This window comes from Pseudopodoces humilis, chromosome 10 (assembly GCF_049639895.1).
Source record: "Pseudopodoces humilis isolate 2021_Gansu_Grassland_sample_001 chromosome 10, ASM4963989v1, whole genome shotgun sequence".
Taxonomy (NCBI): Eukaryota; Metazoa; Chordata; class Aves; order Passeriformes; family Paridae; genus Pseudopodoces; species Pseudopodoces humilis.
This window is the reverse complement of record NC_142209.1, coordinates 2,926,614-2,945,245: the sequence shown is the minus strand read 5'-3', so window position 1 is coordinate 2,945,245 and position 18,632 is coordinate 2,926,614. Positions and strand designations below refer to the sequence as shown.

Here is an 18,632-nt window from a genome sequence, read left to right as displayed (position 1 = left end):
AGTTCCTGATTTTTTTTAAGAGCTTCTGACACAGCAAGCTGAGAATCTTACACCTTCAATTACTTGGAAAAATCAGATTTTTTTTCCTTTTTTTTTTTTCTTAAATGAGAGGTTAAGCCCTTCCCCATTTAAAGCAGTCAAGCTGCCTGCCCAGCCTGGTGGGTTGCTGGCCAAAACAGGAGCAGGAGTTTGAGGATGGGCTGCCACAGCTCCCAGGAGAGCAGCAGAGAAAGTCTTAGCCCCCCTCTGGAATGTCCACCAGGTGCCACAAACAGAGGAGTCAGTCCCTGCTCCTCCCACCTTCACTCACCACCTCACTTGACTATCCCAAGAGATGGGATTTTTCCGTGTTTCTGGGCACTCTGGGAAACATTGGGGTCCACAGGTGTCAGGAAGGCTCTCTCTTGCTGAGGAAGCAATGTGAGCAGCAGGAATCATCACAGAACCACAGAATGGTTTGGGTAGGAAAGCTCCTTAAAGATCACCTACTTCCAACCCCAGCTAAATCTGGGCAGAGAAGGCAGATCTTGCCCTCCTGGTCATCCTCTCCTCACCTTTTGCAATTTCCTATTTATTTTTCCTCCCCTTCCAAACCTCCTGTTCCACCAGAGGCTCTGCTCTCTGCCCCAAGCTCCTGAACTGCCCATGGCATATTCCTGCTTGGTTCAACACCCCTGCCCTGCCAGCCCATCCTGCAGCTTTCCCAGCCCTCAGTTTGGTCATGTCAGCACTACCAAAAAGCATAATGCACTAATTTGTTGTAGCCAGAGGAGTTTTCAGGACAGAAATGAACCTCACAGGAAAGTTTTGATTGCTGGTGGAGTCACTTCTCATGTCACAACACTGCTCTTTCCTGCTTCCAGCCCCACACAGCTACTTCACAAAAAAGAGCTTTTCAATGCTTTCATCATTCACATTTTTGTGGCTGAGGTGCAGCAGCATTGCTGCTAAAATCTGCAACAAATGAAAACTGCACTTGGCATTTAAACACCTTCTTTGCCTTGCCAGAAACTGCCACCTCAAGGCAGAAATGACAGAGGGCACCTCTGGTTGCATCTCAGTCATTTCAGCTTCTGGTCTGAAATTTTAACAAATTCAAACTTGCCATCTCAGTTTAAGCCAAGATCTTGGGCCCTCCCTGGAAATATCAGTATTTAACCATTTTCTGTCAACTCAGCCACAGAAGCAACAACCTTCAGCAGAGGATCTGTGGCAACTGACACCTGATCTGGTGATCCTTCCCTGACACTGAGATGCTTTCTCAGCTGGGAGAGCAATTGCTCAAGTGAAGTTTTGAGATCCCAGAGCTCAGCTGCATCCCGTGCTTCTAATCCCACAGCCGTGGGATGACAGAAGAACCAGGTGCTGTGGGACTGCAGCCAAACAGCAGAACCTGTTACTTCTGGACAATGATTACATTGATAAGAAAAAAAGCAACAAATTCCCTGCTGCACAGAAAATTACACAGTAAAGTGTTTTGGCTCACTCTGCTACATCTTGCCATCACTGTATGCCAGTAGTTTGAGATTTTATATACATAAATTTACTTGCTCTTTTTTTTTTTCAATTGCTTCTGGTGTATCTGGCCAGCATGCAGTGTCTTCATCCACCTGCAAGCCAGGAATCATGATACTGGGATGTCACACACATCACTTTGCTGCAGCAGCACACTCAGCAAGGCAGAGCTACACCTCTAATTTTTCTTTTTTTTCTGTATACATCCCAAACAGTATATTCTGTAATCTTTCTGTAACCAGATAGTGAAAATTATTTAAGTGATGTATTAAAAAAAAAATAATTTAATATTCAACTAAAATCACTAATGGTGATTCCCCCCAATTTTTTGGTTGGATTTATCAAAACCCACTACTGTTACATCCAAGTAGCTGCAAGAGGATATGTTATGCTACTCACAGCCTAGTAACAACAGAGTGCATTGACACTGCTGGATCTGAGCTGGAAAAATGAGGACTAGCATCTCTACAAGCCAAAGTCAGCCCTTAGAGTGCTGGTAAGAATGCATATTTAACATCCAGTATGTTTTCAGCAAGAACAGCCACCTTGAAAGGAGGGAGAGAGAAGAGGCATAACCCTTGTCATGATAATTCTCTCCTTTGAAGAAGCTTTGGGGCATAGAAATGTGGGCAACCTCTGTACAGGATTCCAGTGCAGCCTTCAATCCACGATTGCATTGCTGGTTTGCTGCCTAAGCTTCAGCCTCTCTGAAATACAGACTTGCACTGTTGTATTTCAATCAATCGCTTGGTCGAGGATCAGAATGTCATAAATAAAAGAAGCTGAGACCATAAATTTCTGCAGAGATGTAAAACCAAAGGGAACAATCCAACAGACTCCCAGGGGGTAGGAGGCTGACACATATTCCAGCTGTTTATATTTCTGCTATGAGATGCTTGTTCATTTTAACTTCTTCACTTCTGCACAGATTGCCAGAGCCACAATTCCAAACAACTGAAAATACCAGTGTGGGTCTGGCATTTCGTTTTGTGCTCTACAATAAAAGGCTGCAGAAGAAAAAAAAAACAACTCTGTGATTGATCAAATTTGTCCACAGCTGAAATCCCAGCCCCACCAGCACAGCACCCCAACACCTGGCAGGTGAGTTACTTGCAAAGACAGGGACAGAAAGGTAGCAAATCACCTATGGACACAGCTTTATCTACATCAAGGACTTAAAGCATCAGCACACACTCCTCGTGAGAAGATGCAGCAAAGCAATGCTACCCACCTTTATTGAGGAAGAATGGGGAAATTTAGTTTGTATTGTAGGGTGGTATTTTTGTTTCTGACACAAAAGGAACTACAAAACATCCCCTTGCTAATAAGAAAAATTAGTTCTGAAAGCATGCTCCAAAAGCAAAGCACCTAAAGCCTAATTTTGCAGATAATAAAGTGCCTTTTTTCCAACTGGGATAAAATAAGGTGGGTCACTCCACCTCCAGTCTCACATGTAGGAGTGAAATGTACCCAAACTGCAAGGTTTTGGGAGCCATGCACAGCAAATAACTGCATCCTCCACTAACTCCACTTGCATGCTAGAGATTGTCCCTCACAGAGCTGGCAAAAGGCAGAAGAATCCTTCTGTGTGCTAAGATCTAAACCTTTTCAGGATATAAAAACCCTCAAAAGCTATTACATACCCCAATGTGGTTCAAAAAAACAACTCAGCAGTTTGTCTAAAACCAGAGGACCCTGTAGTCTTACACGCCCCAAAGCCAGAGGCCTGGGGTGGATCAATTTTCTGGTTTTAATCTTAATTTCTAGTGTTTCATTTTCTGCTAAAAAATTAATAATAACGAAAAATACATGCTTGATGGTTTGGCTTTGCTCTGCTTTGTTTTCAAAGGGGAAGAGCTTGATTAGAGTCTACAAATTGTTTCAGTGATATGCTTCTTCCAGTGTGGTCACCACTGAAATAAGAGCTTTCAAAAATAATGTAGAGCAAAGAGTGATCTTTGTTTTCCATATTTTGTTAGAAATTATTATTGTTGTTATCAACATTTGGGTTAAAAAAAAAACCAAACAAGAAATCAGATATTAAATTCCCTAAAGGTGAATTGCCACAGCAGGATCCATATAAAAAATGTGCAGAGCAAAGCCACTGCAGCACTGTGGCTCCTCTTCCCAGTGTGCTGCATTAGCACAGGACAGCAAGCTTTAGGGAGCACAGCCATAATTTGATTAGTGCCCACTTTACACGATGCAATTAAATTGCTTCTATACTACAAAAGAAATAAAGTTGCTATTTTTTCAAAGTTTTTGACCTCGTAGCACGGCAAGCCATAAATTGAGATATTTCCCCAAACAAAGCAGGTATGTGAGCTCACTGCTGCTGGTGACAGGCAGAGAGAGACCCAAACAGGTCTTTTCCCTTCCTGCTCTTCCCATCCCCCTTGTAATCCTGCCCACACCACTCTGCTGCTCTTTCCCAACCACAAACAGTGGCTGCTGGGCCAGATTATCAAGGGAGACATCTGTTTGACTGATAGACAAAACAGGAAAACACGATGGGCGCACTCATTTTGTTTACAGACAACAGTTTTTCTAATTCATCTCTTAATTTCCAGAAGAAATTCTGCTGGCCTGTAGAACTAACCAAGAAATCTACAGATTTCAGCCTGAAACTGCATTTACCAGACACTAATCTAATTCTTATAAGTTGACCAGACATAAAACCTGTAAGCTGCAAAAGATCAAAGCTTCTCGTTCCAGATATCAACAGAGCAGACTTGAGCAATGAATCTGAAATTAAGAAAAATTCAAGTTTTGATTTCCAATTTTTTTAATGTCATTGGAAACAGCTTGTATTTGAGTCATTACAGAAATTTTTCAGTTCTCTTGGAGATCCTACACTACAGAGATTCTAAGTTGCCTTGGAAAGCTTACTTAAATACAAGAGGCTCATCAATTTAAATAAATTGTTAAAATAATTCAGTTACCACCTGGTACAACCTGCCAAAAGCACATAGACCTCAGCTCTTCTGCAAATCTGGGAATTATTTCTCCTGCTTTTCACTGTTATCCCTGAACTGCAAATTCTCTTTTCCACATTTTAGTTTCAACCTGCTTATTGCATATAAATGTGACAGAGAAAGGTTATTTCACCAGAAGGCAGAAGGGATGGAGCCCAGCCCTGGGCACAGGGTACCTGGCCACCCACCTTATCAAATATTGCCCCCTGCAGTACTTCCTGCAAAAACATCCAATGGACAAATCCATCTGTTTTACTCCTGAAGGTTTTCCAGCTTACTGGACTGCTCTGAGCCTGCAGCAATCGTGAATTTACTATTTTATTCACTCTGAAGTTTGTTTTCTGTTTCATGAGCCTTTTTGTTCCCCCAAGGGTCCTCTCCTGGCATGAACTGGTGCTCCTACATCAACCCACCAAAGGAGAGATTTTATTCCCATTCACTATTTGGGCCAGAGTAAAGAGAATTAAATCCTGCCCTACTCAAACAAGGCACAGAACAGTATTTAAAAAAAACACAGGCAACTTTCTCCCCTGTAAACATCAGAACTGGGACTTCACACCTTTAAAAGCCTAAAAAAATATTTTGTAAATGCCTATTTTCTTTCAGGTGGAGCTCTCTTTCCCTTAGAGAGAAGTCTCTGCTCTTCAGATCCCTGATCTCCAACTTTCCTCATTACACAGCAGAAATTTTACTAACCGCATTATTGGTCAAGCCGAGTCAAACAAGTTAAAATGCCAATTTTTTAAACTTTGATATATAAATAGAAAATCTTCAAGTCCTCCTGTGAGTTTCAGCACTCAAACCAAATAGGAAGAGGCATTTAAGTGTTTAGGAAAGGATGCCACTGAAGTTAGTAGTGACAAGCTGTTCAGACTGGAACTGGTAAATACGCAATATAAGAAATAGGAAAAGGAAATATTTAGAACCGAGCGATGCCAAAATTGCAATCAGCAAATGGAAGGCTAAATGTGCTGAGCAAATCTGGATGCTTTTTTTATTATTTATTTTTATTGTTTGAGCTGTGCCATATAACCATCTCGTTACAAGAACGGATCAATAACAGCTCCCGGCCACCCCGCTGCAGTGTCGTGTCACACCTCCAACAGGATTTTGGTGGAAGGGATGTGTTCAACTCCACTGAGAAAAGAAGTGCTGGCCTGTTTCTGCTTCTTTGGGTTTGAAAAACCTGGATGCTTGAAGCCAGTGGGGATTTGTGATATCCAAGACACGAGAGAGATGAGGATTTTGGAATGTGTGGGGGACTGCAAACAGTCACTACCACGCACTGAAGTGCCCGATCATGCAGCAATGTAGGTGAGAACAAAGTGACTGCATGAAGGTGCCTGACACCCATCTTCTGAAGGTGACACTTCCCAAATCCCTGAGCCCAGTGCTGAGGCTGCAGTGGGAATGCAGAGCCAGAGGGACACACATGTGGTGGCTGGAAGGGAGGGCAGGTGAGTGTCATCACCTCGCTCATGCCAGCCAAAGCCACCAAAAGCAGATTTTTACTGCCATTTATTGCCAGTAAAGCTCCATTTACTGCCAGTAAAGCAGGAAGAGGACAGGTGAACATAGGAGGAGAGAAGCAGCGGGAACACATCTTCCTTTGTAGAGGTCCAGAAGCAGTGGGAGGTGTTGATGGCATGAAATGTTTCTGTTTCAGGCTGAAGAATGCAAAAGAATGGCTTCATAAATTATTCTCTGCTCTGAAGGAAGAGTGAATAGACTTGAAGGACAGGTGATGTCTCTGAAATATGCAAATAGAGCTGAGCTGGTCCAAGCAATTACCTTTCCACTGCCTGGAACTTCAGACTGAAAGGAATGACTCACAAGAAACAAAAGATGTGCTAAAAGGTAGAAGATGACGAAGGAAGACTGCATCAAGAGGAGAATGGAGACAGCATGGAAAAGAATATTCCTGACCTCCTACTAACAGCTGTTCTTGGGAAAAGGAACAAAACAACCCACAACACGTAGTAAGACCATGCCAACAGAGAAGGGCTGAATTGCAAAACATCCTGAAAGGCATTTGTGATTACTGGTTCTAGACAAATACAGCCATGAGATTCCCTGGCTTCATGGATGTAAAGACAATGGACCTCACCTCAAATATCCTTGAGGTTACTTGTTAATTTTAAGGATTTTCCAGCAAATAAAATTGCTGAAAGTAACTGCAGTATGATCATTTCTTCCCAGGTTTTAGACAAAGCTCAGAAAATGAAGATTAGCCAGAACTATGGGACAACCTGCAGGCAGCAAGGGTGAAAAAAACCACGAAACCACATTGAAAACAATGATACTGTCAAAAAGATTCTGTCAAAAATGGCACAGAAACTTCAGGGAGAAGAGAACAGCTAGGCTGCTGCCTCTCCACATTCAGCTGTCGCCTAATGAAGTCTGGGTACTCCAAAGTCAGTGCAGGAACAGGAAGCAGCAGGTGAGATTTGGGCTGCTGTTAGAGTTCTCATTGCTTCTGGACACAAATTCACTGCATCAGAACTCTTTTACTTTGATTTTTTTCTTTTTTTTTACCATCCAAAACAAAGATACCAAATTAAAGCAGGTTACTCTGATGCTAGAAGTGTTATAATAAAGAAACTTCAATATGAAAGAATGAATCAATGGTGAAACAAGATAAAGGAATAAAGAAGTGGATCTATTTGGACTGCACAAGAAATACTGCATTTAGTTCCATTCTATTTATTAACATTTATTAACAGCCTGAAGGCTGCAGAACAGCAGCAAATCTGCTGAAGGAAAAATGAACCTATGAAAAACAAAATAAGCAGTTTTAAGCTTAAAATATTACTAAAGGATCAAAATAATAAAGCCCTTTTGCAGATATATGGAACAGGAGACTGAGGAGGATTTAAAATCACACAAAAGAACAACTTTAATGGATGAGATGAACGGCTGAAGAAAAAGTAAGTTGGGAACATTGAGAAAGCTTTAAAATAGCAAAATCCACGAGGATGCAGAATAAGAAACTGAAGGCTGTTGTACTACAATTACTATTTATGATTCATAATGATATGAAAGCCAAACTTTTCAAATTTGTAACGTGCACTTTATGCTGCTTTTAACCAAGCATTTGGAGTATTTAATTCACAATCTATGGAACGTAAGAAAAACCTGAAGGAACCCAGCAGATGAGCACGTAAAGGAGACACAATGACAGTGATGAAGCACCTTGTAATGTACCCACAGCTCTTTTCTATAAATCCAATTTGAAATTTGAAGACTAAAGTAGCTATTTTATCTCCATCCCCTGACAGATGCGTCTCCATCATTTTAAAGAACAGAGCTCCCTCTCGTGGCTCCAGAACGTGGATTTGGGGGGGGGAGAAGGGAAACCAGGAGAACGGCACGAGAAGCTCCAGAGAGGACTCCTGAGAGCATTTTGGTCCTATAAAAGTGGAATTAAAAGGAAGATGTAATAAGGACAGGTGAATTCTTGTGAAGAATTTGCTGTTAAGGTAACCTCTTCACCTTAGGGGAAGAGGAGAGGAAGAGTGCTGCCAACCTTTCTTTGTTTGCTGTATGGGTTCTTTAAAATATTTGTTTTGTAAAAACATATTGCTCCTTTTTCCTGGCACAATTTTTTAGCCTGAAGCTCACAACTCTGACAGTAAGGATTTCTCTGAGGCAAGGAAGTGAATACCCAAAAAAGCTAAGCCTTTCACCATGCTGAAAAATCTGTTCAGGAAAGCACTGAGTGTTTTGTTTGAATTATTTTTTTCATTTAAAAATTAATATTCATGTGTTTCACTTGACACTTACTTCATTCAGGATTATACACGGATGTTTACAAATTACTTTATTTCTGTATGAGAATTTTAGCCTGGACAAGAATTTACCCAGAAAGCAGCCAAATTTAGCTAACTGCACAGCACATAAAACTATTTTCTCCAAGGGCATTAAAAAGGATTTTTTCTACATGACAACCTTTCTTTGCTGCAAAAACACTATGAATGGCATGAAAAATGAATTAGTGAAGAAAAAAAAATTAATCTTAAGTCTCAAGAACATCAGCAGAAGACAACTCAAAATCAAATTCTTGATTCATAGGAATGTGCCCACACAAGATTTTGCTTCCAAAGCACAGGAGCAGAGAACAAATTTCCTACCATGTGAAGAAATTACCATGCCTACAGAAATTTACTATTACTGAAATATCTCCACTCTATTTCCAAAAGCTATACTTTTTCTAAAGAGCAATCCTCTTTAAAAATTGTATAAAAGTCACTCTGTAAACAGGAGATATCCTTAAGGATTCAATCAAGTAATAAACCTGGTAGATGAAAGACAAATTAATTAAAATGACAGTACAGTCTCCCTGTAACACACAGCTACAGACTTGTTATGTTGGAGTACCTAATCATAATCAGATTTGGTAATTTGCTGCATGGAAACAAAAAGGAAACATTTTTAGAATTGATCATTCAGTTCATGTCACTTTCATGGAGATTGCTTTCTATTGATCAACATTTTAAATAGTAGTTGAAAAGAGAAGGATGAGAAAAGGATAAAAAGTATCTTTACATGCTAAATACAGCATGAACCAATAAGAGCAAAATAAATTAGATCACTACAACCAAACCAACCCTGTGCATGCGCTCGCTGTAAAATGAAGACCATCATGAATGAAAGAGATGGTTCTTCATGCTTCAGTCATAACAAAAGGAGAGTTTTAAAAACGAATTTAGACTTTAATCTGCTCAGAATGAAGTTTTCCATGCAGCAATTAAAGCCTGTGAGAAGCTGAACCATTGTCAGCTTCACGAAGACAAACGCTGGTTTGTTTTCCGAATGACATTTCCACGTTTCCTACCTGTGGATTCCAACTGGGGTCGAGTTTTTTCACGGCAGCGATGTACTCCTGCATGGCTTGGTGAGGGCTGGTATCTCCCAGGGCTTTCCAAGCCTCCCTAGGAGCAACAGCAAAACACCAGTGAGCCCCTCAGAGACAGCACAAGGTGTTTTTATAGCGACATCAGTGGAACACAGCAAACAGATTCATCAAAGTCCTCTCAGGGCATGCAAAGGCATCTTTCATTCAGCTTGAAATGGTCAACTTTTCTCTGAGGCCATGAATGGCCACTGTCAGTGCAGCTCTGTTGTGAAAAGATCTTTCAGGGGATCCTGATCCAGGCTGGAACACACTTTGTGTTCACAGAGCTGCAGCTATTTTCACATTTTTGCTGTATGCACATCAGTTCTGGATGAAGACAGTAAATACAGGAGTCTGGTATTTCACATCTCCATCAGGCATAGCAGCAAAGATTTCCCTGTTAAACAAAGGATTTTAAAGCCATTTCAGTGGTGGCTCTGTGAGCTGACATCCCCTAGGTCCATAATTTGTCAACAGATGAGACAAGAGGCAACAAAAAGGAGAGCCAGAATTGCTAGGAATGACAAGGATTTCCTCTTACCATTTCTGTTTTCCCTCAAAATCAAAGAAGCCTGGCTTGGGGGTGTTACAGGTTCCAAGTTTCACCTAGAGAAAAGAACAAAACAAAGGGGACTTGTGCAAGGAAAATTCTGTGTTCTGATGATTTCAGTGTAATAGTGTCATAAGGCCAGAAGAAAGGATTTTTGGGAAACAACTTCACCAACCCCATCTTACCCCTGCTTTAGCACCTCTGCATCCCTGGGTTTTCTTTGCATCATGCACGGGAAGCAATTTTGTTGTGCAGCTCATTTCTTTTGCATGCATTACCCACAGGGATAACCAGTGAGTGATTTCTCACTAATGTTATGTTTATTACCCAGCCAAATGCCTCATCCTCCACCAGTATAAAGAAAAATTCTGTTGATTAGGGTTTCTACAGAGATGATTATTCGTTACGGCTGAAATTCACCTGCTTCCGCACAAAGCTCGAGTAAACAGACTTTGCTTAATTATTTTCAAGGTCCCCAGGAAGGCAAGGGGACAAACTTGGAGCAAAGGAATGCCAGGCAGCTCCTGAATTTGCTCCGAGGCACCTGGCTGCAGGAAGCACTGCATGAGAGACAAGTCAAGGTCTGAGTGCCAGAGATGAAAAAATCTGTCAGAAGCAAGGCAGAAATTAAAATGTGTGTGTGTGTAGAGGTGAAATTAAAAAAAACCACAAGGAAGAAAGGGAACGAGCCAGAACCCAGGGACAGATATATGGAAAAAAGTGTCATAGCCAGTGTAAAACAGACTTGGTGTCAGTGAGATTCAGGCAGTTTTCCACATGTAAAATTTTTTTTTTTAGCGCAAGGATGATGGGTGAAAGGCTAGAAATGAGAGCTGAAGCAGAGCAGCAGCTCCTGCGAAGAAGTTATCACAGCAAGGCAGGGCACAGCACAGACGGGGACCCCAGGGAGGGGACACAGGCACATCCTGGAGGTGGGCAAAGGCTTCTGGAGAAATGTTTTGTTAGCCAAGCAAAACCAAACTGCATCCAGCAAATGTTTTATGAAATATGCTCAAGTGTTCAGGCAGGTGAAGTGCTTAAATCAACTAACAATTCTTCACCTTAACAGGGTGGGGATTTTATGCTGAGGATGGAAGCATTAATCAGGCTTTAAAGAGAGCATGCCCATGCTGAGAGATATTTATTAGTTACACTATGTTTTCATTTAAAGTGTTAGAGGATATGAGTGACTGTAACTGAAATTAATTTTCTGTACATCTGACTGTCTCCCAGTGAGCAATTCATCCAAATTAGAACATCTTAGCTGGCCTTTAAAACAACATATTGCATTTCATGGAGAAATAGGAGAATAGGCTAGCAACAGTTAAGTTCTATAAATCAGTCACAATTCATGTAGTCTAAATGGTTTTTTTTCTATGCTCTGAGGTGGATTGGGCCACTTGTTTTAAAAAGCAAAACAAGCTAGGGAATAAAATGCAAATTCATTATGTGTATGGAAAATGCCTGCTTGGCAATTCTTTAGTTCAACAGCCAACCTGCAGAAATTGGCCAAGATAGATAAAAAAATAAATCTGTTTTAATACTAATTTTCCACTGCCATCATCAAAACACGACAGCAGTTTCCTCTCTGGAGATTTGGCACTCAAAGGCTGTTCTAGCACTGGGGAAGACTCTTAGTAACATTGATAGTAATACAAATCAAGGAACAGTAGTTAAATTTCATCCATCAAGAGGGGAAAAAAGTGCACTCGTGCCCTGCTTGCTATTTTAAGGAACATTAAAAAGGCTTGCAGTGGTTTTGTTGGAAAGAATAAAACACAAGATTTTGGCTCCTCTCTTTTTGCTGCAAGACTCACAATGCAGGTAAAACCAACGAGGAATTTAATATATAAGGACACCTGAGCCTGACAGCTGAGGAAGGAGTTAAACATGTCAATACTGACAAAAACGGCAAAATTTTGTGCAGGACTCTGTTCTCCTGCTACTTCCCTAGAGGACCTCAAAATGTGTTTTACTCCATAGCCAGCACGAAGCCAAGAGCCTCTATTAGTATTTTAAATTAAGACTTTCTCATTCTGTGTCCAGAAAATAATTATTGAAGGTCTCTAGGGTGCTGACTGGTTACTTGATGCTCAGCTCTCCTCATTTACAGTTCATCAGCTGCATTAAAAGAACATGACAGCCAGAATGCATAAAAAACTTCCTGGTATTGCTTCTGCATGCAGAGTTGCCTGCAGGCACTATTCTCCTGAGCTGCACAAACGTGATCCAGGCAGTGTCTGCAGTCATCTCCATCTGTGGCCAAAATAAATTTGTAAACCTTGGATGAGGCCTTCACCTGAGAGCTGAAGGTCAATGACATTCACAAGAGGGAGAGATGCTCAGAGGTGTGTTAATGCTGCTCACCATCCCCAAACACCTTCAGCTGCTGCTCCACACCGTGAGAAACCTTGAGATTCTCCTCACACCTTACTCCACCACTGGTTCTCCCTCCCTGGTGGTGGTTAAATGTCTCTTTGCTAATTTTTCTGCCAATATATTTATACAACAGGGTGTTCCAGCCAAATATTCCTACCTGGCTGTAAATCTTGTAAGGTGAATTGTATTTGCAGCCTTCCTGTGGAGCAATAACAGGAACAGAACCTCCATGGACAGCAGGACTAAGCTCTCACTGTACACAAGCCAAGGAAGCTAAATTGCTTTTTCAAGACAGCAATTCCTGCCTGCTCCTGCCCACAGCTCAGCCCCAAGTCATGCGAAAGCCCTGACTGAAAATGGGGTGTAAGGAAGGACAAGCAAACACCAGCCACAGAGGAGGGGTCATGATGGCCAAGGGACTGCAGATCCCAGAGACACAGAAAGTGACACTGGTAACAACCAAGTCAGTGCCATCACACTGGAACCTGCAGGCAGAAATTCCTGTGTTCAGGGCAGGCTCGTGGCACGACATTCCAAAACACTTGTAAGACATCATGCAGAATTGGTATTATATCCTTGAGCCCACGCTTGGAGACACTACAGGCCCCGTTTTGCCATCAGCACTGGATTTCCAGCTTGCCAGCACCACTCAGCATTTCCATAGACACATCCTCCTCCTCCTGGCAGGGCAGTTTTCCCAGTCCAATAATTCCCAGCAAGTTCTGGATCCACTCCCCTACCTAAATCACCACTGCTACATCCCTTACTGCGTCTTCTGAACATCAGATTTTTACATCCTCCTCTTGATGGGCAAGCGCTCCCTTCACTTCACCACTACACACTCAACGCCCAGACTAGTGATTTGCCCAAAGCCACACAGAAAGCAGTGGAAGGAAAGAAAAATCACTCCCAGTCCAGAGCCTTATGACTAGTCTGTTCCTCCCGTTGTGGGGCAGAGTCATAAACTCAGCAACATCTTCTGAAAACCTCACTGGAGATGACAACTAAGCAATTCCCCTATTTTCAGGTCTCTGACACATAAACAAAATCAGAGAGAAAAGTAATAAAATCCTGAAATGGCCTCCAATAAAAGGTAATAAAATTCCAGGAAAATGCCTATATACCCAAATAGTTTGAAATAAATAATATCCAGTATTTTAACAGAGAGCTCAGCTGTTACTGTCACCTTTTTTATGACGGTGCTGTATCTTAAATCAAAGCCTTTAGTGACACAAACCACTAAACTGGGAAAAGACAAGGATGCCAAATCAAGGACAGTGGACAGATCTGAGTCAGCACCTTTTGTGTGCCAGCAATTCCACTGTCCACCGGGGTAATAGATTAGCAGCTCATTATGCATCCTGATACAGCTGCTGCAATTAAATCCAGAAAACTTGCATGAAGTGCCCTTGTTTTCATTTAAAGCACAAAATGCTACAAAACTTAAAGGTAGCAGGGCATATAATCCTGCAGTGGCTGTGGCAGCAAACCTCTCCCATTGCCAGTGGCAGCCCTGCACTCCCAGGCACTCTGTAATAGGGGGGGCACCTTTCTGAACTGGGAAGGCACAGAAATCCAGGAGCCAAGCACAGCCTGAAACCAAGGAGCACAAAAGCACTTGCTGTCACATCCTGCTTGGTCAGGGACACAGGAGAAGGACACAGAAGTGCCCTGTTCTTCTCAGTGAAAGGCAACTGGAAATCCGTGCTGACAAAGTGTTAATTGTCAGCTTTTCCTGACTCTTGTGAGACAGCTTCTGATTTTTGCAATTTTTAGCATTAAACTCCTTATTGGTCTTACAGAGCTAACATCAGGAAACCCTCTGTAGTCTGTGCACAATCATGAGCTGACAAACAAGCAATCCCTTCCCATTTCCACCCAGGATAATCACTAAGCATTTGAAACAGAGCAAAAAATAAAGATGTTATTTGCAACAAGCATCCTGAGAATACAGACAAAAAAAATATAGAAAAGACACCGTTTTCTTCTCATCCTGGGCATTGTAAAATTCTCTTCGTATTTTTTTTCCTACCCTCCTTTTTCTTACAAGGGAAAGAGAAACCTGGAGTCCTGTTTAAGCGCTAAGCACAGTCTGAAAACAAAACCTCACGTGACCAGCCTGCTTTTAACATAATTACTGGTCCACAAACCACAGCCTGGGAGCCGCCAGCTTAGAGGATAATTAAATACTGCACTAAAACATTGAGAGCACTTCTATCTACATGGCAGTAGTAGGACACAGGTAATCCATATGGGAGGGAAACAAATGGAATATGTGTACACCCAACTTTGTCTGTTCATCCAAATGAGTGGGATTCACTTCTCAAGCTCCTCTTGCCACACGCTTGAGCCACAGAATCACAGAAGGGTTTGGGTTGAAAGATCACCTAGATCCACCCCCCTGGCATGGACAGGGACACCTTCCACTAGGACAGGTTGCTCAGAGCTCCATCCAGCCTATATTTGTAGTTTTACTCTTTCATCTTCCGGGTGTAACAACACTTATCTGTTTATCCAAGTTAAGCGATTGTTCCAGTCCTTTGCAACTGGTGCTTTGTTTGGTTTGTTTTATGTAAGTTCTCCTGCAGGAGCAGGAATAAGTTACATTGTGTGCTCTGACAGGATGCATCCCATAGCTCACAGGGACTGAAGGGAAATGGGGGTTGTGTTCAAAGTTATAACCAGAATCAACCAGCTCAGTTTTGAAATTGGTTCTCCACACCAATTTCAACCACCACAGACTGTGCTGAAGCCAAATCAATGCCACAGAATCATTAAGGTGGGAAAATACCGCCAGGATCACTCAGTCCTGCCTTTGGCCAAACACCACCATTCCCACCAAAACCATACAGCAAAGTGCCACATCTTCTTGGTTTTTGAACACTTCCAGGGATGATCATTCCCTGGGCAGCCCATTCCAGTGTTTTCCCACTCTCTCAGGCAAGAAGTTTTTCCTAATATCCAACCTGGACCTCTGCTGGCAGAACTTGAGTCTGGTTCCTGTTGTTCAAAGGATGCAGCGTCAGGGCCGCCCACAGTGAGTGAGGGTGAGAGGAACAACAACCAGGGTGATGGATTTACAGAATCATTTGGTTTGGAAAAGACCTCTGAGATCACCGAGTCCCACCTTAGACCGATCACCACCTTGACAACCAGACCACAGCGCTAAGGGCCACGTCCAGTTGTTTTTTAAACACCTCTAAGAACAGTGATTCCATCACCGCCCTCCTTCCAATGCCTGATCACCCTTTCAGTGAGGAATTCTTCCTGAAGTCCAACCTGAACTGCACCTGCTCCAGAACATTTCCTTTTGTCCTGGCACACGTTACTCGGGAGCAGAACCCGACCTCCACCTGGCCACAACCTCCTCTCAGGTGGTTGTAGAAAGCAACAAAGTTCCCCCCGAGCCTCCTTTACTACAGGCTGAGCTCCCTCAGCTCCTCTTCACCAGATTTGTGCTCCAGACCCTTCCCCAGCTCTGATCCCTTTCCTGGACATGCTCCACAACCTCAATGTCCTTCCTGAATCGAGGAGCCCAAAACTGAACGCAGAATTTGAGATGCGGCCTCACCCAGGCCCAGCACAGTAGGTCAGTCACTGCCCCGGTCCTGCTGGAACTGAAAATTTCTCTTTTCTGTATTATTTATCACCGGTCACACTATGGCTGATACAGCCTAGGATGCCCTTGGCCTTCTCGGGCTCATGTCAGCATCGCCAGTTCCTTTCCCGCTGGGGCACTTCCCAACCACTCTTCCCCCAAATTTCGCGGGGCTCTATCCCACCGGACTCCATCCACCTCCACAGCAAGCACAGCCGGCGTTGTCCCGGAGGAAAACACCCCCGCTCCCGCCATCATCCGGGACGCAACTTTCCTCCTCGGCACCGCTGCCACATTTTGGGCCGCAGCCCCGCAGGCACGTGGCCCCGGGAGAGCCCCAGGCCCGGCCCCTCGGGGCACCGCACCGGTGTCGCCCCTCAGCCCGGCCCGCCCGGCCCGGGGCCGCGCTCAGCCCGCGGGCCGGTCCCGCCTCACCTGCTTGTAGCGGGCGTACAGGTAGAGCAGCTGCTCCTTGCTGGCGGCGGGCAGCAGCGAGGGGAGCCGCTCGGCCGCCTGCTCGAAGAGCGAGGACAGGTCTCGGCCCGGCAGCGCCGCGCCCGTGGCCGCCGCCCCCGAGGCCGCGCCGGGCCCGCCGCCGCTCCCGCCCGCCGCCGACAGCGGGGGCGACGCCATGGCGGCCCGCGCCCGCCCCGGTCCGCCCGGCAACACGCTCCCCCGCCGCGCCTCGGTACGCGCGGCCGCGCCGCCCGCGGGAAACGCGCGCCGCGCACGAGGGTTCCGGGCTGCCGCGGATCCGGGCGGAGACGTGAAGGAAAATGCCAAAATCGCTGAGGTTTGGGAAAGACCTCCAAGGACATCGAGCCCAAACCTTCCCCCAGCAGCACCAATGTGTTCGTCACTAAACCATGTCAGCGGTTTTTAGCGCTTACAGGGATGGTGCCGGCCCTGGGCAGATTGTCCCAAAGATTGACTGCCCTCTCCGTATAAAAACTGTCAAAACCAAAATGCACTCTTTAAAATTTTTAAAAGTTTCATGAGGGATAAAAGGGATAATATCCAGCGCTGGGGTGCTTGGTTATCTGCCAAAAGCACACCCTTAGCTTAAAACACTGTTCTTTAGATACTATTACCTTACAGGGGAACATGCATATTCATAAGAGTTTATACATATTCACACATTCCTTTGAGTTTAGATGTTCTTTTGCTTGGTTTTAACCTTTGACTTGTGTCATCTTGTAGATTAAACCAATATATTTTATTTCTTCTCGCGGTTCCATCCTGTTGTTTTTACACTCCCTGATAACGAGGAGTCGGTAAATTAGGTTCTGGTTTTTGTTTCACTGTTATCAAACAAATAGTCTACAAATGCGAGGAACTACCTAATTATCTTACACCATCCTCTTAGTTACATAAAAGCATTTTAACATCACATAGTTTCTATTTTAATATTATGCTACAGCTTAAGACATAAGATGTTTATCAAATTATTTACTATGTACATAAACTATACGGTGCATAAATAAACTCACAGATTATACTTTACAAAAAATGAAATAGAAATTGCACCACATCAACATCTTTGTGATTAACAATAATACACAAAAGCCAATACATAAATGTGAAAGCCAATACTATATTGTCATTTTATAACAAAACTTCCCTAATATCTAATCTAAACCTCTTCTGCTGCAGCTTGAGGCTGTTTCCTCTCATCCTGTCGAGGATGGGAGAAGAGGCTGACACTGAGCTCATCCTTCCCTGGACTTGCTCCAGCACCTTAAGGTCCTTCCTGAATTGAGGGCCCCAGGATTGAGGGTGTGACGGACCCAGGGATGGGTTAAGGGGGTGGATCTTAAAATTCATCCAGCCCCGCTCCCCGCCCTGGGCAGGGACACCTCCCACTATCCCGGGTTGCTCCAAGCCCCATCCAACCTGGCCTTGAGCACCTCCAGGGATGGGGCAGCCACAGCTTCTCTGGGCAACCCCTCCTGCGGCCCCAAAGCCCGTCTGTGCCCGGCTGCCACCCCCGGCGCTGCCGCTGGCCTCCCCTCCTCATCATCATCTTCCTCCTCCTTCTCTTCCTCCTCCTCCTCTTCCTCCTCTTCCTCCCGGGACCACTGGAGGGCACTCGCGGGCCGCTCCGAGACCATCCCGGGGAGAGTGCGGCGGGTCCCGGGACACAGTGCCCGGTACCGGCCGGGATCATCCCGGGACACAGTGCCCGGTACCGGCCGGGATCATCCCGGGACACAGTGCCCGGTACCGGCCGGGATCATCCCGGGACACAGTGCCCGGTATCGGCCGGGATCATCCCGGGACACAGTGCCCGGTATCGGCCGGGATTCCCCCGGGACACAGTGCCCGGTACCGGCCGGGATCATCCCGGGACACAGTGCCCGGTATCGGCCGGGATCATCCCGGGACACAGTGCCCGGTATCGGCCGGGATCATCCCGGGACACAGTGCCCGGTATCGGCCGGGATCATCCCGGGACACAGTGCCCGGTATCGGCCGGGATCATCCCGGGACACAGTGCCCGGTATCGGCCGGGATCCCCCGGGACACAGTGCACGGGATCCTGCCGGGACACAGTGCCCGGTATCGGCCGGGATCCTGCCGGGACACAGTGCCCGGTACCGGCCGGGATTCCCCCGGGACACGACGTCGGGATCCGCCGGGATGAAGCCGGTACGCGATGTCAGCCGGGATCAGCCGGGATGCGGTGCCGGGTTCCCAGGGGTGACCCTGCCCTGTCCGGTG

The 18,632-nt window shown here is 44.8% G+C and overlaps 1 protein-coding gene across 1 annotated transcript in view; it reads right to left on the bottom strand.

Annotated features, from left to right (window-relative positions):
- ACBD6 (acyl-CoA binding domain containing 6) overlaps positions 1-16,544 on the bottom strand; it is an 81,676-nt gene extending 65,132 nt beyond the window's left edge. Inside the window, exons 1-3 of the mRNA XM_005528695.2 lie at positions 16,347-16,544; positions 9,926-9,990; positions 9,325-9,421 (exon numbers count right to left, since the gene is read on the bottom strand). Of these exons, the coding sequence (XP_005528752.2) occupies positions 9,325-9,421; positions 9,926-9,990; positions 16,347-16,544 (360 nt within the window). The remainder of the gene's footprint in view (positions 1-9,324; positions 9,422-9,925; positions 9,991-16,346) is intronic.
- Between the last annotated feature and the right edge of the window lie 2,088 nt (positions 16,545-18,632).